Source organism: Cydia splendana, chromosome 9 (assembly GCF_910591565.1).
Source record: "Cydia splendana chromosome 9, ilCydSple1.2, whole genome shotgun sequence".
In the NCBI taxonomy this organism is placed as follows: Eukaryota; Metazoa; Arthropoda; class Insecta; order Lepidoptera; family Tortricidae; genus Cydia; species Cydia splendana.
In genome coordinates this window covers 22,817,958-22,830,572 of record NC_085968.1, presented here as the reverse complement: position 1 = coordinate 22,830,572, position 12,615 = coordinate 22,817,958, and the positions used below count along the sequence as shown (strand labels likewise).

General features: G+C 44.1%; 1 protein-coding gene across 1 annotated transcript in view; it reads right to left on the bottom strand.

The window, feature by feature from the left end:
* Positions 1 to 12,163, bottom strand: part of LOC134793946 (titin) — a 45,072-nt gene extending 32,909 nt beyond the window's left edge. The window contains exons 1-14 of the mRNA XM_063765663.1: positions 11,981 to 12,163; positions 10,723 to 10,886; positions 6,994 to 7,143; positions 6,711 to 6,899; positions 4,761 to 4,946; positions 3,420 to 3,559; positions 3,019 to 3,289; positions 2,469 to 2,663; positions 2,249 to 2,335; positions 2,029 to 2,115; positions 1,809 to 1,895; positions 1,589 to 1,675; positions 1,353 to 1,455; positions 1,039 to 1,235 (exon numbers count right to left, since the gene is read on the bottom strand). Coding sequence (XP_063621733.1) covers positions 1,039 to 1,235; positions 1,353 to 1,455; positions 1,589 to 1,675; positions 1,809 to 1,895; positions 2,029 to 2,115; positions 2,249 to 2,335; positions 2,469 to 2,663; positions 3,019 to 3,289; positions 3,420 to 3,559; positions 4,761 to 4,946; positions 6,711 to 6,899; positions 6,994 to 7,143; positions 10,723 to 10,886; positions 11,981 to 12,038 — 2,001 coding nt within the window. The 5' untranslated portion in view covers positions 12,039 to 12,163. The remainder of the gene's footprint in view (positions 1 to 1,038; positions 1,236 to 1,352; positions 1,456 to 1,588; positions 1,676 to 1,808; positions 1,896 to 2,028; positions 2,116 to 2,248; positions 2,336 to 2,468; positions 2,664 to 3,018; positions 3,290 to 3,419; positions 3,560 to 4,760; positions 4,947 to 6,710; positions 6,900 to 6,993; positions 7,144 to 10,722; positions 10,887 to 11,980) is intronic.
* Positions 12,164 to 12,615: the final 452 nt, after the last annotated feature.

Sequence of the window (12,615 nt, the reverse complement as noted above, 5' to 3'; positions counted from 1 at the left end):
TATCCACAGACGGTAAGGAAGAAAATTCAAAGACAGATTGAAAATGCTTGCTGAACATGTTACAAATACTTTCCCCGTCCGAAACTGAGACACCTTTGTAAGACATAGTCTGTGGTATACCTTTATTAGAAATTGTAGACTTCACAAAATTCCAGAAAAACTTGGAAGAATATTCGATTTTATTTTCGCTAAATTCTATGTATTTTTTATAACAATATTTTTCAACTGTCTCAGCTCTTTTTCTTAATATTTTAAACGTTTCGTAATCTAAAGGATTTCTAAAACATTTCCATAGTTTATGGAATTTTCTTTTTTCTTTTAATATTTTTTTCAAGGGTCTACTATGCCATACCGGAGTTGTGCGTGAAGTCTTTGAAGGAAAACGAGGTACATGTTTATCCATTAAATTATATAATAGGCTGTAAAAGTTTGTTACACAGGCGTCCACATTTAAACCCTTAAAGAATGTATCCCAATCTGTATTTGACAAATCATTATTCATATCATCAAAATTTGCTAAGTGAAACTTGTAAACAAGGGATTCGGCAGGCTTCATTGGTGGTGTGTAATTTAGCTTTAAATTTAAGTACAATGCTCCGTGATGTTTATCCTCCGGGGTTAAGGGAAACTCACATCTACTCACTTCACAGGTGGTGCTGCTAAATACCAGGTCAAGTATTCGGTTATTTGTGTTAGAAATATTGTTAAATTGATTAAGGGTATTAAGCGCCATAAAATCGCATAATGATTGTACTAAAACATTGCTAGGATTCAATGATAAATGACATAAGTCTAGATTAGTCCATTCAGCCTGAGAAATATTAAAATCTCCAGTGATAAAAAATAAATCGTTAGGATGATCAAGTATGACTTGAGAAGTTAGGTCAATTTCTTTTGTTGTCTGACAACACAACGATCCACACACACACACACACTTCTTACCTATGATTTTTTAAACTGCGGAAGACGATCGAAAAAAAAACCCAGAGTGAAATGGACCATCTAGACGTTTCCTTAAATTGAAATCTGTCTTATTACCTGCTGCGTCAGCGGACCGGGAGGCTCGGCGTGGAAGTCGTAGGCGGGCGTGGAGTGGCTCTTGTCGAGCTTGCCGCGCGGGCGCTCCTCGCGCCGGGGCGGACACATACCTGCTGCGTCAGCGGACCGGGAGGCTCGGCGTGGAAGTCGTAGGCGGGCGTGGAGTGGCTCTTGTCGAGCTTGCCGCGCGGGCGCTCCTCGCGCCGGGGCGGACACATACCTGCTGCGTCAGCGGACCGGGAGGCTCGGCGTGGAAGTCGTAGGCGGGCGTGGAGTGGCTCTTGTCGAGCTTGCCGCGCGGGCGCTCCTCGCGCCGGGGCGGACACATACCTGCTGCGTCAGCGGACCGGGAGGCTCGGCGTGGAAGTCGTAGGCGGGCGTGGAGTGGCTCTTGTCGAGCTTGCCGCGCGGGCGCTCCTCGCGCCGGGGCGGACACATACCTGCTGCGTCAGCGGACCGGGAGGCTCGGCGTGGAAGTCGTAGGCGGGCGTGGAGTGGCTCTTGTCGAGCTTGCCGCGCGGGCGCTCCTCGCGCCGGGGCGGACACATACCTGCTGCGTCAGCGGGCCGGGCGGCTCGGCGTGGAAGTCGTAGGCGGGCGTGGAGTGGCTCTTGTCGAGCTTGCCGCGCGGGCGCTCCTCGCGCCGGGGCGGACACATACCTGCTGCGTCAGCGGACCGGGAGGCTCGGCGTGGAAGTCGTAGGCGGGCGTGGAGTGGCTCTTGTCGAGCTTGCCGCGCGGGCGCTCCTCGCGCCGGGGCGGACACATACCTGCTGCGTCAGCGGACCGGGAGGCTCGGCGTGGAAGTCGTAGGCGGGCGTGGAGTGGCTCTTGTCGAGCTTGCCGCGCGGGCGCTCCTCGCGCCGGGGCGGACACATACCTGCTGCGTCAGCGGACCGGGAGGCTCGGCGTGGAAGTCGTAGGCGGGCGTGGAGTGGCTCTTGTCGAGCTTGCCGCGCGGGCGCTCCTCGCGCCGGGGCGGACACATACCTGCTGCGTCAGCGGACCGGGAGGCTCGGCGTGGAAGTCGTAGGCGGGCGTGGAGTGGCTCTTGTCGAGCTTGCCGCGCGGGCGCTCCTCGCGCCGGGGCGGACACATACCTGCTGCGTCAGCGGACCGGGAGGCTCGGCGTGGAAGTCGTAGGCGGGCGTGGAGTGGCTCTTGTCGAGCTTGCCGCGCGGGCGCTCCTCGCGCCGGGGCGGACACATACCTGCTGCGTCAGCGGACCGGGAGGCTCGGCGTGGAAGTCGTAGGCGGGCGTGGAGTGGCTCTTGTCGAGCTTGCCGCGCGGGCGCTCCTCGCGCCGGGGCGGACACATACCTGCTGCGTCAGCGGACCGGGAGGCTCGGCGTGGAAGTCGTAGGCGGGCGTGGAGTGGCTCTTGTCGAGCTTGCCGCGCGGGCGCTCCTCGCGCCGGGGCGGACACATACCTGCTGCGTCAGCGGACCGGGAGGCTCGGCGTGGAAGTCGTAGGCGGGCGTGGAGTGGCTCTTGTCGAGCTTGCCGCGCGGGCGCTCCTCGCGCCGGGGCTCGCGGGGCTCCGGCACGCCGGGAGCTGCGCCGGCACCGGCCGGGGGAAGCAGCGGCCGCGGCGGCAGCTCCAGCCCCGTGCTGCACGACACCGCCTGCCCGAGGGAATGGGGACAGTGTTACAGGCTAACGAATTTTGTTTCCTAGCGTTAGACCAAGAAAAGTCTGCAACGATTTTGATAGCATACGCGGGGGGAGTGTTACTTATGCGTCATAATTTCATAGAAGCCGTTTAACCTGTCCTGTCCCACGAGCATTGACTTAAATGAAAGTTGCTTTAATAATGTATGTATTGGCCTATCCTTTTTGACCCATATTTGAGCCCGTGGGAGAGGACAGGTTAAAACAACACTTTTACCGCGTGCGCTAACTAAATCGTCGCAGACTTATCTCGGTGTAACTCTAGTACGATATCGGAAACGAATACTCGTAATCCTTCAGGCGGTCGACCTTGTCGCGGCGGTAGCGCAGGTCGTGGCGCGCCTGCTGCAGCGAGCACCACAGCTGGTCGAGGCCGCGCCGGGGCCGCCGCGCGGGCGAGCCGCCGCAGACGGAGTGGCGCCGCGCCGCCGGCGCGCGCGGCGGCGGCGGGCACATGCGCCGCTCCAGCGCCAGCGTGGGCGACGCCGGCTCCGAGTCCGACGACGCGTCGTCCGCCGGCGCCGAGGGCGGCGCCAGCGTCGCCCCGCTCGGCCGCTCCGGCGAGAGGCGGCCCGCTTTCCTGCTCACGATAACAATCATTTATCACAATTATTTACAGTTACACAGTCGGGCCTGCCTGTGCCACGTTTTCGCGCTAGGGCGAGGCCGTGCCGCAGGAGAGACGACGCGACACGACACACGACACGCACCTGTCCCTGCGAGTCTGCACGCCCACGCGGGCGCCGCGCCGCCGCAGCCGCAGCAGCAGCTCGCCGCCGCCCTCGGCCCGCTCCGCGCACGCGCTCTCCACGGCGGATCCGCTCCATCCTACCACGCACTGCCCGCCCACCTGCCGACACAAATACAGGTATATAGTCTGGCGATCCCGTTTTGTCCGTAGAAAAAGGTCGCAAATTTAAAAATTAAAGTGCGAAGGATCTAGGAGTCAGACAGAGATCAAAATCTACGAGTGTTCATTCAAAATAAAATAATACTTATGGCAGATTCTCATGCTTATACTACGGAAAATTATAGTATTTTATGCAACCGTTGTTTAAGAGAGGTCAAAAAAGGCGAGTGGCGTGAGTAACAATTTGAGGCGAAGCCGAAAATTGTTAATAAAGACGCCACGAGTATTTTTTGACTCAGTTAAACAACGTTGCATACAATACTTTTTCTACGACCAAGCACTTACTTTGAAATAAAATTGTGAATTTAACAAATATTTTTAATTCAAGAAGTAGCAAAAATGGAGGGTACGGGCGGGAAAAGAATGAATGATCGAATGAAATTAAAAAAAACCGGGCAAGTGCGAGTCGGACTCGCGCACGAAGGGTTCCGTACCATAATGCAAAAAAAAAAAGCAAAAGAAAAAAACGGTCACCCATCCAAATACTGACCACTCCCGACGTTGCTTTACTTTGGTCAAAAATCACGTTCGTTGTATGGGAGCCCCATTTAAATCTTTATTTTATTCTGTTTTTAGTATTTGTTGTTATAGCGGCAACAGAAATACATCATCTGTGAAAATGTCAACTGTCTAGCTATCACGGTTCGTGAGATACAGCCTGGTGACAGACGGACGGACGGACGGACGGACGGACGGACGGACGGACGGACGGACGGACGGACGGACGGACGGACAGCGAAGTCTTAGTAATAGGGTCCCGTTTTACCCTTTGGGTACGGAACCCTAAAAAAATGTCTATGGTTCACTTATTTGTCAGAGATGACATTTAAAATAAGGTTGGCAACACTGTATTTCATTCAATATTTTTTAAGTGGTCATTACACAAAGTATCGTAAAATCGCCAAAAAGATACTGCGTGTATGCACGAATTCTTTTTTGGGGAATAGACTAAAGACTTGTCTTGACAACTATAAGGTAGGGTTTTAAAGGTGTGTGCACGACCCTTTAAATGACAAATAAAAGTACGGGAGTAGAAAAAAAAACCGGACTTTGAAAAGATATACGAGAAATTCTGGGGAGCGATCTCCGAAACTAAACCCACTGTATGTAATACTAGCCAGCATGGCCAGAATATAATCACCTGCACGATCTCATCGCCCTCGTGGACGGCCCCCGAGGCGTGCGCCGGCGACCCGAAGCGGATGTTAGCCAGCTGCAGGTGCCCGCTCAGAGAGGGCAGCACGGAGAAGCCCAGCGGCTTGCCGGCCTGGCGCAGCGACACCGTCTCCAGCGTCGCCGGCGCCAGCACGAACGAGTCCGACACGTGCTGAAAACATAACATTATTAGTTTTGCAAGAACTCAACCTTTGTACGCCACGTGCGCGCCATCGTGCGCGGCGCGTCATCGTGAACCTTGCCGGATGCGTGAAGGTTGATATTAGATTGTACTCGCGCGCGTAGTTGACGTTTTTGGCGGTCAAAGGGATAAGATCAACCGATAGGCAGTTAAGAGTGCTGCTGTTAGTGCTATCGTACATATTGTTCAGTGCCATTGTCAGTAAACTGCACGGCGAATCTCTCGATGGAGCCCGCAGTGGAGGGGTGCGTAACGGTCTATATAACAACTTTTGATATATTTTTAGTCGATATAACGATTGAGGGACATAATGCACTTTTGCTATAACAATACATGGTATATTCTTAAAGAGTCTAACTATTGTCAAATATAATGAACTTGTAATATAACAACTTCTAATCTAACATTAACAGCGTATAACGTATATGTGATATAATTATGTTCGATATAACGCTCAGTTGGTATAATGTAGTACTGGTATAATTTGTTATATTTACTACTATTATAACAACCTACGTATTCGAACTTAAGGCAGGTCTCAGTTAGGTACGACGACGAGCGAAGCGAGGAGGAGTGTTAGGTAGAACTGCGACCCTACAGCGCGCGAGCCGAGCGAGCGAAACGAGCGTGCCGCGGTAGCGGCCGGCGAAGCGCCAGAACCTACTTTTTTATTATAACCTCAACTTATTTTTATACACTGAAACCTGGTTAATTGGCACCTGGATAAATGGAAAACCTCAATAATTGCAACCAAAAGTCCGGTCCCGGTCCCTTGAGACCAAAAGGCCTCTATAATTGAAATTTTGGAACCTCTATAATTGCAATTTAGATTTTAGGGCTTTTCGTAATTTTGCCTCTGTAATTGACCACGTCGCAACTAAGACCTCTATAATTGACACTGTGCTAAAAACATCCGTTATTTTTGGTCTTCTTTTTACCTCTATTATTGAAACGAGTCTTACTTATTACCTCTGTAATTGAAATAATGTAGTTGTAGACAGCAGAAACAATATTTTAATAGCAATGATCATTTTATTTATACCTTCATCCAGAATTCAATTTATTTATTGGGTATCTATCACAGCCTGTAGTAGGTGAAATAGTTTTAATTAAATCAAAAACAAAGTATGCTTTTTACATTCCAATAAAACTTTCTTCTACAATTCAAAGGAATTTTTTAAACCCAAATGATTAATAAGAAAATAAAGTAGTAATTAATGTAGTGTAAAAGTGCAAGTATAGACAGAAGCTATATATAGACCAGAAACCCAGAACGTAAGCGTGTAAATCTACTTTCAATGGTTATTTGCACCTCCATAAAAGAAATTTGTCAAAACGCAACCTCTATTAATGAAAACCTCTATAATTGACACAACGATTTTGTGAACCTCGTTAATTGACACGACCTGCTTAAATGAAAAACCTGGTTAATTGACAAAAAATGGCCGGTCCGGTGCAATTATCCAGGTTCCACTGTACATTTGAATACATTATACCATAAATACTTATAACAAATATTCATTATATCCAGTAAACGTTATATCGAATAGCTTTTATATCGATTAAGCATTATACCCCATGAAAATAGTTATTTTGTTGTTATATCAAAAGTTCATTATACCGCTTAAGTGATTATACACCATGAAATTATATCAACAGTTGTTATATCTTTTGAAAATATATCAAAAATTGTTATACGGATCATTACACACCCGCAGTGGAGGCCTACGGTACCTGCACGATGGTGTCGGCGGAGGCGGCGGCGGCCGCGGCGGCGGAGGCCACGGTGCGGGCGGGCTGCTCGGCGAAGCGGTCGCGCTGCGCGCACGTGGCCGCCTCGAGGCACAGGCCGAGGAGGTGGGCCGCGCGGTCCCGTAGCATGCCGCCTGACATCGGGAAGCGGGCCAGCCAGCATACCAGCGCCTGCGAATCAATTCAATTTAGTTTTGTTCAAAACTACAAACTCGCGTGAGATCTCGTATTGCTGGCTACAGACATAATAGTAAAACACTCGTACCTTGACAGCCGCCACTGCACGGGCCACGTCCATAAGGGCCTGTGTCTCGAGCCGCTCGCAGCCACCCGCCAGAGCCCGGGCGAGCCCGGTGGCCGCCACGGACACTCGCAGCGCCATCTGCTGCACGCACTCGCGCGAGGTCTCGTATTGCTGTCGACATACATGATAATCAGACACGAAAACTATAAGGAACTACTATAACTATGATGTACATACCTAATACAATGTGCATGTAAAAGAAGCAATAAAGGTGTATGTTGAAAAGCTCAGTACTTCTATATATAGCGGCTGGGGTGACCTATTTGGTATGGAATAATAATCACTTTTTATATTAACTCCGTACCTATATTAAAATAACCAAGTTGATCATACAAAGGTTCAGGCGGGACTGGCGTCCCGTTGCTCCGTACAGCTATTCCTAAAGCTTTTGGCTAGTCAGCTATATCGCGGTGCACGCGCACTTGAATATTAGCTGACATCGCTAAACTGTTCCTATAAAGTCATTATCAGCTTTTCATACATTTACGAAATCTCAGCTTAATGAATATTAGGGTGGAGCGCACTTGTATGAAAAAATTTTTTTTTCTTAGATTCAATTCTAATAGTGCGGAAAAGTTGTCTTATGGTGAGAGTATATTGTGTGATTTTTTTTATATTCTTTTATGACGTCATCTTGTGCCTCCGCATCACCCTCCAAATATTTAAAGAAGTGGAAAAACGTGACACGTGTGTAACCATCAAAAATGATATAGAGCTTTATTTCCTGCCTAAATATTTAATTATACAGTAAATGTAAGCACCTAAGTAAACAAATATTTAGTAAAAATATAAGTACAAATTATAAAAAAATAAATATAGCTTGATGAAATGGGCCTTGAAAATCCATTACCTACGGGCAGCATCAACAATATCAACATCGCTAAACTGAAAATAACCGAAATGAAAAAATAAAACATGATATGTATGTATTGATTATTGTATAACATAAAAATATGTTTTCCTTCTTCGATATTATCCATTTCTCAGTTAAATAAACCATAATAAATGGTTTCAAATACCTAAGAAGAAACCACCAACACTACCTGAATGCAAGCAACTTTTACTCTCATAATTATGTATGTGTTAAATATGTTTTACTTTGTTTTTAAAAGGTTCTTACTTTAGATAAATATGTAGATTGGAATACATTTAGGTGTTATAAGAGTTTTTTCTTTTATTTTGACTTAATAAAAGGTTTTGCAATATATCTGAAGACTATTGTCTATTACACTCTTCTCACCGTACAACCCACTTCAGGACGACACGATATTAACCGTGATTAATTACAATAAAAGTATATACAACGACAAACTAAGTGTCTTCTGAAACAAAAATAATCAACTTTGATAAATAATTCAGAAACATAATATTTAAATAAATATAATTGTGTATTTATAATATTATAATCAATATTTAAGGCCAAAGCGATATTTATCCCTCCTCCACTTAATCATCAGATAGAAAACTGGAATTCGCAGGAAATTTCGTCAAATTGGTATTGATATTTTGCAATAGCATGGATTCACTTTCATTACTGAGATAATGAAGGCATAAAACATACATTTTTACCTCTACTGGGTCAATTTGACTATATGACAAATATACGTCATTGCAGTGGATACGGCCCATATTTGACTACTGGTATAATCAATAATTACTATAGAGGTGAATGCCTGATTTAACTTTTTATTCACCTAAAATAATAACTTTAAATAAAAAGAATAATTAATAATAATAAGTAAAAAAGCTAAATTTGTCATTTTAAATCCAAATAATCCTTAAACAAAGTTGGTGCTATATACAGGATAAACATTTTTCATACAAAAGTTCATTGACCTTACGGAGGCACTTACTCCCTTTTGATAGTAAAGTCGTCATAATAAATTCTTATCTTAAACCCTAGAGGCAATTTTTTGTCACTATTAGAAAACTAAAATCCAAAAACAAAATCGCTCCACCCTATTGAATATGACAGGGTATACCAGTATGATTGGTGGCATATTTGCAATAAGTATAAGCGATTCAGAAAACGATCACAATCAGAACAACAATTTACAATCGTTTCAATATCTTTCTATAAAAATATTGGTGACAAGGTAGGTTTCTTAAGATTTATGATTAATTGTTAGGAAACCTTTAATTAGGCTAAACAAAATAAAAATAAACTGCCAACATGAGTCATCATGTATGAATGTAAGCATTACTCATCCGAGTAACAGATAAGGCAACAATAGTACATCCTCCATTCCATATAATGTACATATACTTACTTTACAACGAGATTAGTCATACTCATTACAGAACAACAATGACTATCACTTGCTCAAAACAAAACTTGTCTTCTGACATTGGGCATGTAATGCCCAGAAACAATATCATTGTTTTTTGTCATGGACCATTGGTTAGATATCTATCTACCTAGTTACCACAGAAATTTTGTATATAATACAATAACAAGTAATAAGGAAATAAATAGTGTAAATTGTGCCCACACTATATATCTTTTTATTACTGCTACTCCTTATTTTATTATATATAATTGAAATATTAATTACGTAAAAACAGGCAACAAAGTTATTAAATACTTATCTGGGAGACCGAGGTTAGCTCCAAAAACATATAAAAACTCAAAAATAAATAAATATACAAGAATTGCTTGTTTAAAGGTATTAGAGCAATGTGGGTCCCTTAGAGTTCATTTTAATGATAAATGACCTTCCTGACGTTGATAGAGATTCCATTTGTCTACTCTTTGCTGATGACATCAAGCTTGTCTGCAAAATTAATGACAGCTCTGACTGTATTACATTACAAGAGGACATACATTGCGTGGTTAAATGGAGTCAAACGTACAAGCTACATTTCAACGCGGCAAAGTGCGCCATACTCTCATTCACCAGATCTCGGAATCCTCTTTGCTACCAATATGTGTTAGAAGAGACACTGATGCAGTGCGTTGAAGAAGTGAAGGACTTAGAGGTGCTGCTGAAGTCCCACCTTACCTTTCGAGACCATATTGTTTTAGTATGTAAAAGGGTTTTCCGAAATCTGGGGTTTGCGATGAGACAGGCTCATGCGTTTACTAACATCAATGCGATACGTTGTCAGGAGTCATCTAGAGGGTAATGCGGCCATCTGGAGTCCACAAGAGTCGAAATATAGGCTAATGTTGGAACATATTCAAAATAAATTTATTAGGTTTATATATTTAAAATTATACGGAGTATACCCTTTTTATCTGTTAATGTATCCTACATTGTTCGTGTTAGGAATGGTAGGATACAATAAACTTGAAGTTAGAAGGGAACTGGGGCTAGCTTCATATATTTAAGTTGGTACGAGGCAAGTTGTGCAATCCTAGAGTCCTGGCAGAGATGCGTTTGAACATACCAGATCGGTATGTGTGGCAGCGATCAAGTTTGTTTTTTTGTTCTTTGAACGAATTCACAAAGGCCATGTTATATGTATTGTGTTACTGTAATTTGTAATGTACCAATGTATTTATTTTCTTTTTTCTGTCAAATTCAATACTGTCGAATTAGGATAGCCTGTAATGATGGTTGTATGTATGTAAATAAATAAATAAAAATAGATAAGTTTGGCAAAAGTATCTTTATCTTACCATAATTCCTTACAATGTTGAAATAATTGAACAAGAGATCACAAGGTATCAGTAGAGATGGAACTCACAAAATTGCGGAGATGCTCAACAGCCTCGAGCAGCAGCTCCTGGTGGCCGATGGTGCGCATGCCGAGGTGTTCGAGGTCGTCGCAGCGCAGCATCAGCAGCTTGGTGCCGTCCAGCCCGCGCGCGCGCAGCCCCGCCGCGTACCCGTCCACCGGCGCACCCAGACCTGGCACACAGAAAGGAGTTTTTCATTATATTGATTTTTACTTGTAGTACTGACATGGGACTTAAATATGTGCACTTTTTTTTGGTATTTGGCCTAATAAAAGAAGAGTAAATAATAAATTAAAGTAAGTCTATGCAATGAAGTCCCGTTTCATTTTATATTATGAGTTTTCATTCTTCTTATTTTTATTTTGAAGTTTCTTGTTTCATACATGGGATGCCCAATAGGCAGTAATGTAGAAAACACTGGCTTTATGTATGAAGACAAAATATTCTTTAATTTACTATTATCGAACAAAAATCAAGCCAAAATAAGGTAAGCAAGGCTTTAGAAAGTAAACAAGGCAAAGTTGAAGCTCCTCAGAACTCATAACTGGTATTTATTTGCTTTTTGAGGCTAACTATGTAGTTAATGTATGACTAATAATTAATCTAATTATATATGACTGACATATACTGACAATGTAAAATGCCATATCTTAAATTGCTAAAAGGAAAGCTAGATATGACATAAACATAGGGTCATTGCGTCAGTTCACCGTCCAGTGCCTGTTCCCGTCCACTTGGCATAGTGGCTATAGAATTGCCTATATATTCAATAATTGCATATATTTCGAATATATACCTGTATATTCAAATAATACGCAAATCTTTGTAACAACTACGCCAAGTGGACGGAAACAGGCACTGGACGGTGAACTGACGCAATGACCCTATCTATGGGCTTAGAATTTGTACTTGAAAATTTAAAAATAATATTTCACCCAATACTAGAAGCAAAACATTACACTACCCTAAATCTACATTTGTATACAGTATCCACCCTTCTCGTGCAACTTTTATAGTATTTCCTCGGTGAAAGGACGACGTTATCTACAGTCAAACTGTTCTTGCGCACCACACGGTGCTTTCGACACTCGCCATCATCATGTACTGCTGTAGCTACGACGACTTCTACTAACTACAGTCCGGATGTTAACTGGTCAGCTGCAGGTAACCAGCTACCGGTAAGTTAAAGCGGTGCCAAAGGCCTAAGCGTCGCAGGGGCCGCCGTGAGTCACGCTCTCGGCCGCCGGCGCCCGCCCGCGTGCGTACCTTTCAGCCATCCTTCCACTTGCGCCGGGGACCACTCAGCAACGTTCAGGCAATCCATTGTAAAGGTCCCGGAGCATTTTCTTGCAAAACACGGATGTTTATTGTGGAAAATTAATTGGAAGTTATGTCAACTTTTGACAGCTGCGCCATGTCAATGTCAGTTTTGTTGGCTGTCACGCTACGACGCTTACGGTCCGAATTGCACTACAAATTTTCAATTTCTCTCTCTCTTGATTTTTCTTTTTGATCGAAAAGTACAGTTTATTTATGTTAAGTCTTGCTTTAAGTTAAAGTGGTTCTGCTTGCTCCAATTTCATACAAACTTTCTTGGCACCATAGCTCCTATTATATAGGGTTTCTTAACTTGTATAGTTTGTGCGGAAAGAGAAGAGTCGTGGAATGTATGGGGCCCTATACATTCCACGACTCTTCTCTTTCCGAACAGACTCTATATTTGCTCTATATGATATGTAATGTTTGGGTAGTATATATAGATCAATATAGATGGTCAGTAAAAAAAGGCGCGAAATTCAAATTTTCTATGAGACGATATCCCTTCGCGCCTACATTTTTCAAATTTGTCGCCTTTTTCTACTGATAAGATCTGCTTGACCAAGTATATATTTCTGTGTTCG